The following is a 20,344-nucleotide window of genomic DNA, read 5'->3' as shown; positions in this document are numbered from 1 at the left end:
CCAGGTCGGGTTCCTAAGCTAAACTGAAGATTGAAATACTGAGAGTCTCGACCAAGTGCTCGACCAGCAAAACCTTGAGGGGTGACCAAGTCGGGTTCCTAAGATGAACTGAAGATTGAAATACTGAGAGTCTCGACCAAGTACTCGACCAGCAAGACCTTGAGGGGCGACCAGGTCTAGATCTCAACCAGCATCTCGACCGGCAGCTCGACCAGCAAAAATAGGGGTGCGACCTGGAGGCGCAACATTTTGTGCTAAACTTTCCTATTTCAAAATTCAAACCTTGTAAACCCTAATGGGTATAAATATTAGCTACGAATATGTTCTAGGGGTTCCTCTTTGGCAGATTTTTAGGTTAGTGACAGACCTAGAACACCATTGAGAGCCAATGTACATTAGTTGGATTAGATTTCAATATCAGTTCTGGATAGTGCATGAGGTGTTCGACAGCCTGTGACAACCGGTGGCGCTCTCGTATTTTCCGAGTAGATTAGATGGTCATTCCGTTGCAGGGACAGTTGTTTGTGAAAGACAACTCGAATACCAAGGGATGATTTTTACATGCTTTCAATTTACTGCTTTCATTTATATGCATTCTTTTAATCGCTTTCATTATTGCTTTCGATTTACTGCTTTGATTCTAATGAAAGATTGTAGATAAGGATAAGCCCTACTACAGTCTCTACCAAATAAAAGTAGTTGGCTACGGAACCGCAAAGATGTTCGTGATCGTTGAGACAGGGTATACTCTGGTTCCCGATCGCGCTCCGAACGGTTGGTGCACCCTTGCTACCTTGTGCCCTCGAATGACCCTCTCCCACTTGGCCTGAGATTTCCGGGTTAGTACTTCTATGGATAGCTGGTGGAGTGTAGTTAGAGGCAAGGCGTCCAGCGTCTGATTCAAGTGGAAGCATCGCTTTGTAGGAGTAGGGTACTTTAGATTTTACATGTTTTCCATTAATTGTTAGAAACACCACAAAAATCCCACCTTTACACTTCTTTTTATACAAAGCTTTAATAAACTAATCTAGAAAAAGGTTGATAACTGCATTGTAATCGACGTGGATCGATACCCGAATTCCCCACTTTCTACTAAACTTGGGATTAAGTTAGGTTTTATAAATATTATTTTTGGTGGTTAACGACCCAAGCCATGGCGAGCCCACCAAATTTTGGCGCCATTGCCGGGGATTAAGTCACAGTTATTAGCCAATTTCTATTTTAGCATGTTATAACTTTGTTTTTCTCTTTGCTCTCCTTTTCTTTAATCTTTATTAATTTTTGTTTTCTTTGTTTTGATACTTTGAAGTATTGATTCTATATGCTTCAAGTGTGCATGCTAGGTTTGCGCTCTCTAGCTCCCGAGTTAGTTCCGATAGACCCCAAGATTAAGAGATCCCGTAGGTCCTTTAGGAAACCCACTTCAAATCATGAGTTTGCAGAGTCCTCTGAACTTATATTAATGGCCGAACGTCCACCGGTTCCCGTTGTTCAAATACCGAAACCCCAAGCTCCCCGCCAACCTATGGTGGCGGAGCAACCACTTAGGCCTCTTAGGGACTAGTTTGTACCTAGTGCATACACCTCGCCGTCTTGCATCCGATATCTAAATGTCAAGGCAGCTCAATTTGAGATCAAAACTTCTTTCATCTCGATGCTTCCCACTTTTTATGGGAATTCAAATGAAAATCCTTATAAGCATCTAGATGAGTTCCTCAAGATTTGTTCCACCATCCGCATCCACAATTTTGGTGATGATGCTCTCCGCATTAGGCTTTTCCCGTTCTCTTTGAAGGATAAGGCCAAATATTGGCTAATGTCCTTAGAGCGGAACTCGGTGACCAACTGGGCCACCATGCAACACAAGTTCTTGAAAAAGTACTTCCCAATTGGGAAGACTAACTAGCTTAGAAGAGTCATCACTAGTTTCCCACAGATGGGTGGGGAACTATTTTTCGAGACTTGGGAGTGCTTTAGGGACCTGCTATGTCAATGCCCACACCATCAGGTCCCTAAGTGGCAATTGGTTCTGACCTTCTATGAAGGGTTAGCTTAACATGTTAGGACGATGGTAGATGCATCGTGTGGAGGTACTCTCTTCGCCAAAGACGAGAATGAGGCCTAGGTCCTCTTCGAGAACCTTGCCGAGAATTCGCAGCAGCATAATGTTGCTGCTCATAGACCCTCCGAACCGTCCACTTCCAAATCTATAGGCGAAGAAAGGCGAGAGGGAATTAGCAAATTTGAAGTGTTGGTGAACTATGATGAGAAAGGAGTAGAAAGGGGCTTTCTTGGATAAGTTCAACTTTTTATTTTTATTTTTTTGAGGATTTAGTATCCTCGCTTGATTGTACATTCACTTTCCTAATATATCTTCTTTTATTATCAAAAAAAACATATTTGCCTAATATAAATGAAATTTCATAAATCAATTAAATGTTTGTTATTATACAAACATAGATAATTTACATGAATGGTTAAATAAAAGGTTGTCACTAAATCTAACTTTAACTCTTTATATAGTTTCAAAACCCTTGTAATAATCTTGCTTCAATAAAAATATAAAAAAAATTAAGAGAGAAATTTCACTTTGCATATAAATCTCTCATTTGAATTCCAAGGAAATTCCATTCTGTAGTTAAAAATTTTGAAGTGTTGCTAAAATTTTGAGATTTCAGTAAATTTTGGATGATTCATTAAAATTTCAACAAAACTTTTGTAAGACAGAAATCAACTGTCATGTTGATTTTGAAGGTGATCGAAATCGGAATTTTTGACAAAAATTTTGACAATTTTGTGGAAATTTAAGACCATATGCTCCAAATGAGTACCCAAGGCCGATGCATGTCTAGCCATAGGTCTGGTTCATTCTTGCCGTCACAACTGGATCCATGATCGAGCTTTACTCTATGCTCCTTTGTCGACACCGTCTTTACCAGAATCCTTCACTGTCACAGAAAATTTCTTAGCCGACGCACGAAATTCCAACACAACCTCACCACCCATCTCCTTTAGCTCCACCAAGAACAAAAACCAAAGATCTTTTATCTTTCCATCCCAACCTTCCAAAAAGTCCCTCATCTTTGTTGATTGAATCGCAAGTCAATACTTGACCCTACCGATCCAATGCTGATAACCCCTTCCCAACTTTCCAAATGCCACCCACATACGCTCCAAGAACCATCGCACTAGTGTCGAAAACAGCCTCACCCATCAATTTCAACTTGGGTTATACTCAAGCACAAATAAAAAAGTCACATTTACCACTCTGATTAATCTCAGATTGAAGGATTTTCCTTTGATGTGGACTGATCTTCTTCAACCATCTTCCTCCATGGCCTATAGCTGCCAATAGCAACAGGCTGAAGCACCAGCAATCAAAGGGATGAGAATGGAAGGGGTTTCACAGTCATGAACACCTCGCTCTTGATGTGTATTATAAAGCAATCCCCTCAGGAACATTAAAAGCTGAATGAGAAGTAAAAGGAACAATGAATAAAGATACTTCCTCCACTACAGCATTTTGAAGGCCAGCATCTTCCTTCAAATGGCTCACACCAACCTGTGCATTCTCAAAGGTCTTCACAAAGGCTTATTTATTCACATTTCATCTCTGAAACCATGGTTTTCAATTAATTGATCCAGCAACAAACCTATTTTCAATTCACTGATGCTGTCAAACTCAACATCCTCCTCCTTACTGAACTTTTGGGTCCATAGAGAATTATAACCATCATCCTCAAGCATCACCACCTTCCCCTTCACTTTCATATCATCTATTTCTTTCTCCTCAAATGATCTTGTATTGACTTCTCCTATTTTACATTATTGCAACCTAGCATTTCCCCCCAACCACCGAACAATCATCTACACCAGCCTCTTGACACAGAAAAAAAAAAAAAAAAACCATTAGGGAGGAGACTTTTTGTACTCCCACTTATCTTTTCAAGATCTCTTTTCAAGTATAGACAATCAACTCCACATGCCCCGTTGCATGCTTCTTTAAGAGCCTCTTCAGAGACTTGTTCTCGTGCCACCACTTCTTTTGCCCCAATATTGCTTCAAAAGATATAGATGCCATGAAAAACATCAGGGAGGAGAATTGTTGTGCTCCCACCTTTTCTAGATCGTCTTTCAAGAGTAGACAATTTCCTCCAAGTGCCTTTTCGCATACTTCTTCAAGAACCCCATCAGCAACTTTTCCTTGTGCCATCCTGTGCCCCAATATTCCTTCAGAAGTCTAATTCCCCTTCTCCAGTAATCTTAGCTGCTTCTGAAACACTAATATTGGGCTTCAATTTAACAAACCAATCAAAGTTCCTTTTAGCTCCATCCCAACTTCTTATAGTTATATCAAGATGTGCCAGCCTTACAAACTTTCTACTTAGTCCAGAAACAACAAGCCCAAAACCTTCAATATTAATACAGGACAATGCACTAACTCCACCATTACGGGCAGGCCTAATTTGAGAAGGCCCATTAAAATGACTATGCAACCCTAGTCCACCCAATCCTCTTCCATCATTCTCTTAAACCTCCAGAAGACTGGATGATTTCATATTGAAATTCCACTTAAATTGTTGCCAACAAATCTCTCCTTCCAACTGTATTCTTCGGCAGTGTTCTTTTTTCAATAGAAAAAGAAGAGATTTATTGAAAGAATAGACGAGTAGAAAAGAAGAACATGAAAAAATCTCCTCAGAAAATAAAGAACAGAAAAAATCAAAATCAAAATAGCACTGCAAACAAATCATGCTGTAAATATGAGAATGACAATCCTCGAAACAAACAACCAATACCAAAAGCCTATGACAAGGGCAAATACTGAATCATATCCCAAAGCAACATCAAAGCCATCCTCTTTCCCATCAATATACGTGCATTCTGCTCCAACCAAATCCCCAACAAAACAGCAAAAAACACACACCTCCACAATGCTGCACCATCTCTACTCCTCCCAAATCCATAAAAAGAGATGGCCAAAAGATCCTCCAATGACTATAGGACACCCAATTCTCTTCCAAAAAAAAAAATAATAATTGATTAAATTATTCCACACCCTCCATGAAAGAGCAATGAAGAAACAAGTAAGAAACTGATTCTGATCTGTCAAAACACAAGCAACGTGTATTTGGAGATAAACCCTTAAAAGGCCTCCTACTCTGCAACAGATTGTTAGAGTTAACTGTATTCAGAACCGCTAACCAAATAAAGCGTTATTCATAGATGAAATTTTGACCTTCCAAATAATGCGATAAAGCAGAAAAGAGATGTTTCTATGTGTCAAATGCTCAAAAGAAGATTTGCAAGAATACCCCCCCACCAACCACACCCCCCCCCCCCCCGGGGCGGCGGCGACTCCCCAAAAGAATCAAGGATCCACAACCAAGTCCATTCCAAGAAAAGGGCAATTACCCTCCAATAAACATAATAAGGATGTAAGCCTCACACCTCCCTATCATTAAGAGAGCTACGAAAATGAAAGTTCAGAAGAAATCATCTCCAATGGAATAGAAGGAGGAAACGGGTTCATTGTGCAAAGAGGACAGCCTATAAAATCGAGGAAAAGAGGTGCAAATGAAGAATCACCACCCAAATGTCTTCCCAGAACTGAATGCAAATTCCTGCAGCATTCTTGTCCACCATCTGCACATTCCATCCGAAGTTTCTGGCTAAGCCCCTTCTCCATTTCCAATTGATTCCCAGCTTTAAAAATATCCACAAAGTTTGTTTTCTAGTGTCTGAAACATTGCACAAGTTTTTGAAAGTTCCATAGTATCAAAAGAACCACAAGTCCTGCATTTCAATTGCACATCTCCCATATATTCCTTTCTTGGCCTTTCAAGATTTCATCCAATTCACAAACGAATTTCCTCCGCCAAGATGCTCATTTCCATCTGAAATTATCAGGCAAAACCATTGCCCAGAATCAAAAGACTTTTTGATAAAAATTAATTTTCTAAACTTATTCTCAAGAAACCTCATCAAATAACTCCATTTTGAATCTCTATTTATTTTATTTTTTTTATAAAAGACAATTTTATTAAAGCAACAAACAAAGTCCATAATAGTCGACAAGGAGCCCTCCCTGGATAAAAAAAGATACAAAAACTATATAATACTAAAGGGACCAGGCAAAACAGTACAAATATCAATTACAAGAGCACTGCCCTACAATCTCTATTGAGGTCAAACAGAGGTCATCCCTGAAAAAATCCAAGATAGTGCACACAAAGAGATGCGAGGAAAGTCGTACTATCCCAAAGTAACCATGGAGAGGCTGAGCGACTTCTAAAAATCCTTGCATTCCTCCCAATCCACAGGGTCCAAAGGATGACAGAACCGCAAAGCAAAGAGCTCTTCCGTTTCTATTCTTTCCAAAACCCCAGAAATTGACCAGTAACAGGTCTCCCACCTTTCTCAGGCTACCCACAGTTCCCCCAAAAGAGAAAAAGAGCATTGCAAAGCTCCAATGCTACCCTGCAATGCACAAAAATATGGGCATTAGTTTCTTTGCTTGTGTAACACATGAAGTACATCCCAGGACTGAGAGCTTTATGGGGCCTTCTCCTTTTGAATCTCCATTTGCAACCAGGATTGTCGAAGTTGATCCCTTACCCAATTCAGCTCATTCACCCCTAAAACCAAAAGGGGTGATGTTCCGCCACAGCAGTGCCATATTTGGTTCTAATCACACCAGTACAGAAGATTCTACCCAAAAAATAGTTGTTTAGAATATAAGCCAAAATCAACTATTCCTTAATGCTCGTACAATTTTGAGACTCATCAAAACTCAATGTTTTCCAGAGTCCAATTATATTTGACGGACTTCCTAAATATTAAGTATGAACACATACAGTTTTAAAATATAAAATATAAAATATAAAGCTGACATGACTGCAATTTCACCAGAGTCGCATCTCAAAAATATTAAGCAACATAATGTACCAAAGAACCAAATAACTGCAAAAACTAAAATTGATTTGAAATTATTTTTTGTTAAAAAAACAATAAAAAAAGAATTGCTACACCAGCTACAACAACCATGTCAGAGCATAATATTAAAGGGTAATACAAACCTGCCACTCTTGTTGTTGACTACGCAGTCGCAAACTTTTTGGCCGGAGGATTTTCTCCCTAGCAGCACTCATCTGTACTGAGGATTCGTGTCGCACATCAAGTTTTTCATCAGTACAATTACTGCCACCACTGCTTGATCTAGAAAAGGCATTGTCTGAAAAACTTCCCCTCCCCAGAGACTTCTGAGTAAGGTATTCTTTAAGGTGAACTTCTACTTCTCTTTGTAACCCAAAAGGTAGTATGACCTGTGGATTCTCAAAAGTGTTCAAGAAATACTCTAGATATGAGGCATAAACAATCATTTATTTGAACCCTTCACTTGGTTTTAGAAGCAACTAGTGCCAGCCTCTTCCCATCTTACTAAGACATGCAAAAAATTTCATGGACTCGAAGCAAATCAAGTCCATCCTTTGTTCGGATATACAATAAACATAAGTATGAACAAAAAAAATGCCACAAATGGTTGCGAGAAAATACCTCCCTCTGTGGCCGCTTACCATCCAAATCAGATCTATAATTTGGCAGCGGGACTTTGCTAAAGACAACCACTTTTGAGTATTGACGACTGCCAAAATTAATACTGGCTCAAAAACACCCAACATTTAAAAGGAAAGAGCAAGATGAGGATCTACATTTTAAGAACAAAAGATACCTATATAAGCCCATCCTTGTTGCAAGTGCTGAGAGTTGCTCAAAATCACGTCTATCCTTTCTCTCCCATGACACCACTTCTCGCTCATTGTTGCGTATAAGCATCGTTAACTTCCACTTCCACTCATCAATGTTATCAAGGGTAGAAGCACACTGATTATCATAACACAGGAGAAAGCTGTCCACATTAGATGCATCGTACATAGCTCAACAACAATAGTGGGACACCGAGGAAAAGCAATCCCATGAGAGTATATAATAACTGTCTTACTATTAAAATGTAATTAAACCAAGGAAATGAGACGAAGAAATTCTATAGAAACCCCTACGCATCATTCACATTCATGGGATAACAGGCACTGTGAACATTTATTATAGATCCATGACATAGGTGAGCATGACCAGATTGGCATCTGTCAGACCCTTGAAAGTTTACATATATGGGCACACTTGGTGATGTCATATTACCAACCTAAAAGCTTAAGTTATTAGGTACATGGCCAAGCAGCATACCCAAAGGCCTGGTAGCACATGCAATAGCCCACAGCTAGCAAGGAAGAAAAACAGCCTGCTTTGCAACAAGCAAACCTGCTACAGCAAAATAATTTTAATATTTTGTTATACTTTTTCTTCTCATTTTCTCTAAATTTATTCTTTTGTAAATCAATCCTGATTAAGTATTGAAGAAAGGGGGAAAAGAAGAATATATTGAGGATGATGGTGTTTTAAATTTAATTTTTGCAATAATCATGAGAGGCATTAGTTAACATTTTTGATAATATTAGTAACTTAAAACTACTTTTTATATTGTTCAATTCAGCATATTTCTTTTTTATATTGTTCAATTCAACCTTTCTTACTTTTCTAATTTTTTTCTTGTTCTTGATGTTTATTTTGATAGAAAAAAGAAGAATTTTATTCACAGATTAAGAATTTACAACCAGGAGAATAAGACATTTTCTTAGAAAAGGATGAAAAAATCCAACCAAAAACATAGAAAACTGAAACTAGCTCAATCTAACAGTCTAGCAAATATGCCAGTCATGCTGAATATCTAAAAAGCTCACCCCCTTAAAATGCAATGCATATTCTGACAGTTAAAGCATAGTACACAAACATCACTGCAACAAGTTATTGGTGTTAATTCTATCAAGTGCAACCAAGTAAAACCCTTGATTTTAGAGGGGACTTTGGCCTTCCATATGGATTTATATAGTGAAAAAGAAGAATTGGACCCAGTCAAAAATTCAGAATAAGATTTGTAAGAATAAACCTCAAACAGATCCAAAAACCAAGACTGATGATCCTCCTCCAAAGAAAACCAGAAGTTATTCAACAGGACTAGCAAACAAGATAACTCCTCCAACTCCCTAAAATTCAATGACCTTCAAAAGTCAATATCCCACGAAGGTAAAAGACCACCCAGATCAACAACAAATGAATAAATGGAGTCATCCTACCTTGAGCTCAAGCGAAAGAGTTGAGGAAAAGAGGAGAAAAAAACTGCTTCCCAACCAAGGATCTTTCCAAAAGGGACCTCTAACCTACAGGTATTTAGCAGGGGTAATGAAAAGGGGATAAATCTTAAGAAATAGCTTTCCATACCCTCCGAAGAACATTTAAAACCCAAATTAGTATCCCACCATTCTCGTCGAAAAATTACTGTTTACAACTCTATGCCACAAGGAAGAATTCTCTAGCAGAAACTGCCTAGCCATTTAGCCAGGAAAGCCGTGCTTTTCAACACCAAATTTCCAAAACCCAAATCACCCTCCCATTTGGACCTGCACACTACTTCCCAGATTACCAATGATCCCTAAAGCCCTCTACCCCCAACCACCAGAAATCCCTCATTATTTTCTCAATCTTGCTAACAACTCCCACAGGAATTTTAAAAACAAAGAGAAATTATAAAAAATAAATAAATAAAACTAGAAAGACAAGGCTGCAAGAGAGTAATTCTACCATCAAAGAAAAAAGAGCACCCTTCCAACCATCTAAACGTTTAGAAACCCTTACCATAATAGGATCCCAAAAGCTAGATCAAGAGGAGGGCCCAAAAGAAACCTATTAATAGGCCAGCAGCCAATCCAAAACACTACATCCCACCTCTAAAGACCACTCCCTAAAACTCTCATCAAGCACATGATAGCCACAATACCGCATTTCCCCATATAGATCTTAAGCCCAAAAACCTTCTTGAAGATATGGAAGAAGACTAAAATATTCAAAAAAAAAAAAAAAGAGTATATGGTCCTCTAAAAGGAAGATAGTATCATCAGCAAACTAAAGGTACAAAACCATCACCCCCTCCCTCCCCACCTCCAACCCTTTCACTAAACCTCTACCCACAGCCTACTCAAAATGTCAGCCACTAAAACAAACAAAAATGAGGAGAGGAGATCACCTTGTCTAATCCCACTCGTAGCCTTAAACCAAGATTTAGGCTCACCATTCACTAAAATCAAGTAGCTCACATTATGCAAGCATCCTCTTATCCATTGACAACATCTCTTTCTAAACCCCTTTCTTGCCAAATCTTAACCAGGAAATTCAAGCTCACTCCATCATATGCTTTCTCAAAATCTAACTTAAAAATAAGCCCCTTCTTCTTCCTTCTCCAAATATCCTCCACAAACTCTTTGGCAACCAAAATGGCATTCACAATTTGCCTTCACCCAACAAATTGTCTGCCTCCCACAAACGCACTCTGAGCCTTCAAGATACTCCTATCAAGCGCTGCACTCATCCTATTAGCTAAAATTTTAGTGATGATTTTATAACACTAGAAACTAAACTAATAGGTCTAAAGTCTAAAATCTTGATGGATCTACTCTTCTTCGGCACCAAAATGGTAAGAGTGGAATTAATACTCTTACTTCAAAACTCATTCCCATAAAATTCATTAAAAACTTTAAGAAAGTCACCCTTAACCACCTCCCAATAATCTTGAAAGAAAGCCATATTGAACCCACCTAGCCCTATAGCTTTATCCCTCTCCATACCAAAGATCATGGCCCTCACTTCCTCTTCCACAAAAGGTTTCTTCAACGAAGCTACCTTATCACCAAATAAAGGGTCCTAATCAAAACCTTCAACCATTGGTTTACTATCATCCTCAAAGTACAAATTAAAATAAAATTCAATGATCTAAGAAGTAGTTTGACTCTAGTTAAAGATAACCTCCCCCCTACCCATGTTCGACCCTCTTATCGAATTCTTCCTCAATTTCCATTAGCTATCCTATGGAAAAATCTCAAGTTACAATCACCATCTTTGACCCATTTAAACTTCGTCTTCTGTGTCCAACTTTTCATTTCCTTGAAAATCGCCTCCTCTAGTTCATTCTTCAAAAAGACATCCTTTTCATCTTCCTTAAGAGGTTAACATCTTCTTCCTTCCTATCTAGCTCATCCAACTCTCCTAAAATACTATATTTTTTTCTTTTTTTCTTTTTTTAATAATAAAAGAAGGTATATTAGATAGAGAAAGAGAAATTACAACAAAAGAGGACAAGAAGTCCACCCCACTTTTTTTTATAATAAAAGAAGTTATATTAGATAGAGAGAGAAATTACAACGAAAAAGGACAAGAAGTCCACCCCATAAAAATAAAATACAATAAAATAAAAGAAGATACAAGGTTTATTTTTATTTTTATTTCTGTTTTTTTTAGTGGACTCCTTGTCCCCACATGTGGTACCTTCTCTTTTCCTTGTCTAATATACTTTCTTTCATTATCCATAAATAAATAAATAAAATAAGGTAAAATAAAATAAAATAAATGAAACAAAAAGAAAAAATAAAAATTAACAAGAACCCCCTCTTCAATCCTTTTCCTTCATAATTCACCAAACACTTCAAGTTAGCTAATTCCATTTGACCCTTTTTAGCTCTTTACACCCATCAAACACACTTCATTTTCCCTAGGATCACAAAACTATAAATCCAATTTATCTATGAGATCTTGAGGTAATTCCCTTTGACCCTTTTTAACTCTTTACACCCATCAAAACCCACTTCCTTTTTCTTAGAATCACAAAACTATAAATCCAATTTATCCATGAGATCTTGAACTTCTAAATCCTTCCTTGAAATCTCCCTCCACTGGTGTTGGTAAAATACCATCCTTGCACCGCAGCTCATTAACCAAATCATCATTTTCAAATACAGATACCTCCTCCAATCCTTCCAAAGAGGATGGATGTACATACAATAAGTCCCCTAAAACATCACTAGAATCAAAAACATATCCATATTGTTGCCTAATTTCATCCAACAATAATCCCTCGCCACATTCAAACTCACTAAGACCATCGTTTTCATAATCTGATGTATTCCCCCATTTTACTACCTCTAGGGCTGCAAATGAACCAAGCCGCTCACGAGTGGCTCGAAAGCTCAACTAGGTAAGAGCTCGTTCAGGTTCGTTCATTATTTAAATAAGTGATTCCAAAGCCCAAATTTGCGGCTCGTTTAATAAACGAGTCGAGCCTAAACATGAATCGGCGCAATTCGTTTTGACTAGTGAGCGGCTCAATAAAGGCTCAGTTTGGACTTGTTTAATAGGCTTGATTTAGAATCATATATGGGTTAGTTTAATAAGGTCAACTTAGGCTTGATAGAGTGTAGTGGACTTAAAAGTAAGGATTATTTGTGCATAAAATTATTTAGCTCAAACTCCATAATCATCATTTAGTGATAAAACTAATGCTCAAGGTTAATAGACTAGCTTGGTGGGGTAAAAAAATTCTAAGGTGGTATTAGTAAGAACTCTTTTTCACCTTTTTTCCTAACAAAACCTCTCCTATCTCAAAATGAGAGGTTCCCAGAGAAACAAACTGTTAGTGAGCATCCTTGGCTCAACAAGGGCTCGTGAGCTCGTTCACTTGCATAATAAACAAGCTTGAACCAGTATTGTAGATCTTGATTTGATCTTGGCTCAAGCTCGAGCTCGGTTAAAATTTTTAATGAACAAGCTTGAGCAAGGCAAAGCTCGGCTCAGCTCAACTCATTTACAGCTAATTAACTCCTTTGCTTTGCTTACTCCATCACAAGAATTGCCCATCTTTGTCTTAGCATTTATGTCTACCACAATAACTCTACTTCTAAATTCTTCTTTAAAATCTTTGGCACAACCTCACCACAGTGCTTCCTCTTATCTTCGAACAATTTTTTCAGTTCCGCACCCATCCGCTACCAACAATTATAAACCTTGGGACCCTTAGATCCCTTTGCCTTAATTGTCTGAATTATCAAATAACCTACTCAAAACACCATGACTTTTGTAAACCTTTGCTGCAGTGTCCTCTTGCCCCTCTACAAAACCAGAATCCTTAACCACACTTTTAGTTATTTCCTTGCGTCATCAAGAAACTTTTCCGAAATCAAGCTGCAGATTTCCTGCAATTGCTCCACAAGATTTTATGTTCCACATGAATCTTGGGGAACTGGAGAGAGATTTTGGCCTTCAGTTACAAATGGGTGACAATCCTTCTTCCCTATACTCTCCACCAGCGTATTGGGGATTGAAAATTGGGCATCATGGACCTGCCCATTCTGATTCGACCAATCATCCTTTCCCTTAAACTGGCCATCCGAAATAGGGCCCTGAAAATCTTGGGCCTGACCATTATGAATGGCCCAATCATCCTTTCCCTTAGGCTGGCCATCCAGAATAAAGCCCTACAAGTTATGGGCATGTTCAATTGATGAGCCCATTTTATATAAAAATGAGGCTCCACCTTTATCCATTAACTTGCCCAGTTCCAATACAATAACCAATCATCCCAGCCCAGATTTTTTATCTTTCTCTTCCCCTACCATAACCCTAGCTACCTCAATTGGAGCTGCACCATCATCCAAAACCCTAGCCGCAGTAGCAATATCTGCATGCCTGACTTTCTAAGCAATATGAATATACGCCTTTGACCATAAATCTTCTAGCCTCAGCTCCATTCAATCTTCGATCAGAGCTCAACCCCACACTGAATGCACATATCATCCATCCCAATCACAGCATCCTTCTTTCCTTGTTGGAACTTGTTTTCGCAGCCTTCTCCTTCACCTGCCTTTCCTTTCATCACCACTTGACTCCATGATCTCGGCACTGAAGGGCTACCCACACCTGCGCCTCGCGATTAAAAGCCAAACTCTTTGGCTAGTTTGCAAAACTTGCTCACAAAGTAGCACCAGCCCCCTTCGCTCCACCAAGGATAAACACGGAGAAAGTCTTAACATTCCAACCCAACCCTAGATCCAAAAACTTCCCCACCCTAGTCCACTTAATTGACATCGAAAACAGCATATTCCCCATTTGGACCTTTCGAGAACCGCTTAACAACTAAACAAAATATGGAAGACCATTGGCAAACAAGAGAACTACCTCTTTCAAAAGTTTAATCCATCTATTCCGAGCGGGATTTTTCTCGAGCACGAACAGAAAATGAGTATCTTTCCCCTTGCCTAATCACAAATCGAAGGTCTTCCCTTCAATCTGAATCGTGAACTTTGACATCACCTGCTACAATCGAAGCCATAGGGAGATTTGTGAGAGAGGGGGAACTCATTTCGCACGAGAGAGGAAAGACATAGCAAAGCCCCATGATCGTGAACCCTTGGAGTATTCCTAAAATACTAGCTTTTCTACACCTTAACAGCTCCTTCAATTCAGCAGAATAGTTATTTCAAGGAATAGTTATTCCTAATACACCCCTAATTATTTCATTTGACATGTAATAAGAAAGGAATAGACATCCTCATGATGAAATTTGGAATAGTTATTCCTCATTTATTCCTTATTATGGACTTATAAAACGTTTCACATTGTTATTTGCTTTATAGTAACAACATAATTTCTTATATAACTAATTGTAACTAACCTACTAAAACTAATCTATTCCTAGTAATAGGCATTCCGTAAACCAAACATAACCAAAATCTCCTAAGACCTCCCTACTCCGTTCCTTCAACTTCTCTTTTAACCTCTTCAATTTCTTCAAGAATCTGAACCCTTCCCAACCCCTCTCCGCATCCTCACTCCAAGAATTCCTCACCAAGGACTGGAAGGAATCATGATCCAACCACATAGTTTCAAACTTGAAAGGAATGCAACCCAAGAAACCTTCCCCAATTCCATCATGATAGGAAAGTGATTAGAAGTAGGCCTAGGTAAAACAAAATGGGAGAGATTTGGGAACTCATCCTCCCACTCCGTGCAAAATAAGAATCTATCTAGCTTGCTTGCCACCGCTCTAGCTCCTCCCAACGACCACGTAATAGTAGCATTATTTAGAGGAAGGTCTCTCAAACCACAATCCCTAGTAAACAAATCAAAATTTTGCATGGTAGCAGTAACCCGAATTCCCCCTTCTTCTCTCAAGGAAACCTCATAGCATTAAAATCACCTCCACTATCCAATTAGGAGCGCAAAAGCCAAAAAAATAAATAAATAACTAAATAAAGCTTGTCTCAAAAAACTCCTAAGGGCTGGTCTAGAAGGACCATACATCAACGACGCCCACCATTGGCCCCAGCCTTTCACTTCTACCGAGAGAGAGAGAGCCTACTAGATTGTCCACTCTAGAAATAGATCGAGTGTCCCACAGCACAAGAACACCACCCACTAAGCCCCAAAAAGGTATAAAAGCCTAGTCCTTACAACGACCTTCCCAAATCCCTCTGACAGCCCCCACGTCTACAATCTCAAGCTTAGTCTCCTGCATCAAAACAATATCAGGAGAATATCTAAATAAAACCTCTTTGATTAACCCTCTTTTTCTAAGGTACCCTAGGCCTCTAGCATTCCAATTGACAATCTTCATAATTTCACTCGTTTCCATCCCTTGCCAACTCCCTTTCCCTCCCCCATAACTGATAAAAGAGACCTAGGTTCTTTAGCTCTTTTTGAACCTTCTTCTTTTTCTGCTTATACGTTATAGGACTCAAAGCCAATTTCACTTTGGCCCCAACAAGACTAACTAATTTAAACCCAAGTCGTAAAGGAATTTATCTAGATTTTAAACTACTTCACTGATTCCTCCCCACACGTTCAGTGCATAAACTCCATCCCCTCTATTATCAGGAATCTCCAACTCCCTTTCTAATACCTTATTAACTGCCTTAAGGGATAGTTGTTTGTCACTAGCAAAAGGAACAATTCCCCTCTTGTTGTTCAATGTATCATTACCCTGATTCTCCCCCTCTGCCTTCAAGTATTTCGAACAATGTACCTCTAAATCCTCTCCCTTCAGTTTCTTTGGAGATATCTGCCCAACCTCCCTTGCTAAATTTCCCCCCATATCTACTCCATTAAAAGTGGAGCCCGAAACATTAAAGCCCTATCCTTAGTGCCAGAAGGGAATCAAAATGAAGGATGGCATAAGTTTCTAAAAGCCTTGACGAAGTTGTCTATCGACCTTAAAGGAAACCATGGCATGAGTTGTGCAGATTGTGGCTTCACGAATATTATCATTGTGAGCATAAGTTGGAGAAGGAGAATGTTTTTCAGAGGTTCTCAGATAACTACACATTCACCAAAGTTGTAAAAGATTTTCCGACCAAGGAAAGGAGAACTTTCGGCGATTTGGAAGAAATTCCTTTCCAAACGATTGTAATAGGGAACAAAGACTAGAGCCTATCTATAATGGGCCAAGAAGGGTTGCAAGCAAATGGGTTGAAAAGGGTAAAATTATTATGGCATCACATTCTATCCAAGAGGTGGATCTAAGACCCTCTGGTACTAAGTAAAAAGGCAACAAAATGATTTCGGTCCCTTTTCTAGCGGCTAGATGGGTAAGCTTGGTGTATTTGGAAAGGGGGAAATTTAGTAAGAAAGATCAAGCAAAGCTCTCAAGGAAAACAGAAGGGAGAGGATTCAAACATACAATGCTCAGGAGACTCAAAAGTGGAGAAGGAGAATCTACTGAATGTTTCACATGTTACTGGCCTGGCTATCTCTCAACTTAGCCCATGAGGAATCAGGAAGAGAGTCAAAGATCCCTGATAGTAGAGGGGAGGAAGTTTTTACATCAAACGCAGGGGGAAGGAAAGGTGAAGCAATTAAAGGGGTTGATGAGTAGAAAGTTGAAGATAATTTGACTAGTGGTGGTGAAAAGAGGTCCCTGATATGGAAGATGACTCAAGTGGCTTTTGTGATTCTAAGAAGGAAATGTTAGTGGATTAGTTGAGAGCTGATATAGATTTGCATGAAGAGGATGTCTTGGAACAACTTACAAAGAAACTTTCCAAGGTGGGAGAGTAAAAGCCTTAGGGCGATATGATGACCACACACAAATCTTGCAGTTGTATGGGGAAGCGTGTACTCAATTGTTTTCTAACACTATGCAAGGAGGTACAAATGATATTAAACACAACTTAGACCAAACAAAAGAATTGATTGATGAGGGATCTTTGTCTTCTATCCCTGAGCCTAACTCTAATACGGTGGACTTTGTTGATATTCCTTTTGAAAATTGGGAGAGTATTGATGAAGATGCAGTTATTCCTATGGTCGGTCCAAATTCATCCAAATATGGAGGAAGGTATTCTTCCCCCTCTTGTTTAATTCATTTTTTCTTCTAACACTTTATGCCACAAGAATGCTACTGGGGGTACCACTTTTGGTGTTGGCCCGAAGGGTAGTGAGAGAGACATTCCAGATCTAAATAAACTCCTTGAGGACTTGGGTCTAATTAGTTAGTCAAGTTGTGGTCGAGGTGAAATTGTTGATGAGATCTAGAACATATGAACGGAAAAAGAAGAAGACTCAAAAAGAACTTAAGAACTTGGTTTCTTCTATCAATTATAGGAGAGGGAAGGGAGGGAAACAAATGAAAATTATGAAAATTGTCAGTTGGAATGTTGGACGTCTAGGTAATTTTAGAAAGAGGGGGATCAAAGAGGCACTACTTAGATATTCTCTTGATATTGTTTTGATTCAAGAAACTAAAATTGAGAATGTTGATGGGGAATTGTTAGAGGGATCAAATAAGGACGTAATAATGATTGGGCCTTTGTAGCTTCTCAGGGGACACTTGTTCTATTGTTAAAGTGGATAGTCTAGTAGGTTTTTTCTCCTTCTATCTTGGTAGAAGTGAAAGGTCAGGGCCATTGGTGGGTAGTTTCAGTGTATGGTCTTTCTAAACCAACCTTTAGGAGCTCTTTTTTGGATGAGCCTTGTTATGTGTTCGGCTTTTGTGCTCCTCACTGGATAGTGGAGGTGATTTTAATGCTATGAAGTTTTCTAGAGAGAAGAAAGGGGATGATACAGTTACTACTACCACACAGAGTTTTGACTCGCTTATTAGAGACCGTGATTATGAAAGATCTTCCCATAGATAATGCTAACCTTACTTGGTCAGTGGGAGGTACTAGAGCAATAGCAAACAGGCTTGATGGATCCCTATTTTGCACAAAGTGAGAGGATAAGTTCCCTAATCCTTCTCAATCTATTTTTCCTAGGCCTATTTCTAACCACTTTCCCATCATGCTGGAATCGAAGAAGGTTTCTTGGGGTCCTATTCCTTTCGAGTTAAAATATGTAGTTGGAAAATGATTCCTTTCAACCCTTTGTGAGGAATTCTTAGAATGAGGATGTGGAGAGGGGGCGGTCTAGGTGGAAAGTTTTAGATTCATGAAAAAATTGAAAAGGTTAAAAGAGAAGTTGAAAGAATGGAATAAGGATGTGTTCAAATATTTAAGGTTTAGAAAGGCTAGTATTTTAGGAAAGTTGGCTGAGTTAGATAGAAAGGAAGAAGATAGTATTCTCTCGGGGGATGAAGAGATGAAAAGGAAGAAGATAGTATTCTCTCGGGGGATGAAGAGATGAAAAGGTATCTTTGAAGAATGAATTGAAGGAGGTGATTTTCAAGGAAATGAGAAACTAGAGGTTGACGAAGTCTAAATGGATCAAAGATGGCAATACTAATGGGAAAATGAGGAAGAATTTGACTAGGTAGTTGGACGTGGGCAATGGGTATACTATCTCTAATCAGAGTCCAATTGCTTTCTAGAATACTGAATTTTATTCTAATTTGTATTCCAAAGATGATAGTAGACCAATGGTTGAAGATTTAGATTGGAACCCTTTGTGTGGCAATGAGGTAGCTTTGTTGGAGAGACCTTTTGAGGAAGAGGAAGTGAGGGTCACAGTTTTTGGGATGGTGAGGGATACAGCTCCAAGATCGAACAAGATTGTTGGGAGGTGGTTGAGGATGACTCGCTTAAGGTTTTTAACGAATTTTATTAGAAGAGGATTTTAAGCAAAAGTACCAATTCCACTTTCATAACTCTAGACTCCAGTGTCGAAGAAGAATACATCCATCAAAATGTCAGATTATAGACCTATTAGCTTAGTTTCTAATGTTTATAAATCATCACTAAATTTTTTGCTAACAAGTTGAGTACAATGCTTGATAGGACTATCTCTAAGGCTCAGAGTGCATTTGTGGGGGGTATGAAAATTATAGATGCCATTTTGGTTTCCAATGAGGTTGATATTCAAAGACGGAAGAAAATAGGAATCAAATTTAAGTGGGATTTTGAGAAAGCTTTAGATATAAGTGAATTCTTGATGATGAAGAAATAAATAGTACTTGTAGATTTCGATACCTTAAATCTATTATGCAAGCTAAAGGAGAAATTGAAGATGATGCAAAGCGTAGAGTTAAAGCAGGTTGGGTAAAATGGAGAAGTGCTTCAAGTGTGCTTTGTGATCGTAGAATATCCTTAAAATTAAAAGGGAAGGTTTATAGGACGGCTATAAGACCAACTATGCTAGATGGATCAGAATGTTGGGCGACGAAGAAACAAAATATCCAAAAAGTAAAAGTTATCAAGATGAGAATGCTTAGATGGATGAGGGGTATAACACTGAAAGATAAATTAAGGAATGAACATATTCGTAGTAAGTTAGGTGTAGCTCCTATAGAAGATAAGATAAAGGAGGGGCAACTCAGATGGTATGGACACTTGCAACGTAGGCCACATAGCGCGCCAGTGAGGAAGAGTGAGTTAGTTATTGTGGGGGGCAGTAGAAGGCGTAGGGGTAAATCTAAAATAACTTGGAAGGAGATAGTAAGGATTTAATAACCCTGAATCTATCAAAAGAAATGGTCAATGATCGCATAAATTAGCGAAAAAGAATTCTATAGCCAACCCCGCCTAGTGGAACTTAAGGCTTGGTTTTGTTGTTGTTGTTGTTATGATATAAGTGAATTGGAATTTCCTGGATAAAATTTTTGTGAGAAAAGAGTTCGGTGAGAGGTGGAGGCATTGGATTAGAGGCTATATGCATATTGGGAGCTATTCAATTTTAGTGAATGGTGAGTCTAAATCTTTGTTTAAGGCTACAAGAGGGGTTAGGCAAGGTGAACCTCTTTCCCCGTTTTTGTTCGTTTTAGTGGTTGACATTTTGTAGATGGGGCTAGGGATAGAGGTTAAGTGAAAGGGTTTGAGGTGGGGAGTTAAGGGGTTAGGGTCTCGCACCTTCAGTTTATTGATAATACTATCTTCTTTTTAGTGGATCATAGACCCTCCTTTTTTGAATGTTTTGGGTCTCCTCCACATTTTCAAGAAGGTTCCTAGGCTTAAGATTAATATGGGGAAGAACACTA

General features: G+C 38.7%; 1 protein-coding gene and 1 non-coding gene across 2 annotated transcripts in view; both read right to left on the bottom strand.

Moving 5' to 3' along the window:
• The window catches only part of LOC131146852 (DExH-box ATP-dependent RNA helicase DExH3), a 100,527-nt gene that overhangs the window by 66,126 nt on the left and 14,057 nt on the right, over nucleotides 1-20,344 (bottom strand). Inside the window, exons 2-4 of the mRNA XM_058096659.1 lie at nucleotides 7,733-7,884; nucleotides 7,558-7,645; nucleotides 7,080-7,325 (exon numbers count right to left, since the gene is read on the bottom strand). Coding sequence (XP_057952642.1) covers nucleotides 7,080-7,325; nucleotides 7,558-7,645; nucleotides 7,733-7,884 — 486 coding nt within the window. The remainder of the gene's footprint in view (nucleotides 1-7,079; nucleotides 7,326-7,557; nucleotides 7,646-7,732; nucleotides 7,885-20,344) is intronic.
• On the bottom strand, nucleotides 1,905-2,010 carry LOC131147098 (small nucleolar RNA R71). The gene has a single exon (XR_009134623.1). It is a non-coding gene; the product is annotated as a small nucleolar RNA R71 (small nucleolar RNA).

This window comes from Malania oleifera, chromosome 13, assembly GCF_029873635.1.
Source record: "Malania oleifera isolate guangnan ecotype guangnan chromosome 13, ASM2987363v1, whole genome shotgun sequence".
NCBI classification, from domain to species: Eukaryota; Viridiplantae; Streptophyta; class Magnoliopsida; order Santalales; family Ximeniaceae; genus Malania; species Malania oleifera.
Note: the sequence above shows the minus strand (reverse complement) of the source record. Positions and strands in the feature narration are given on the sequence as shown.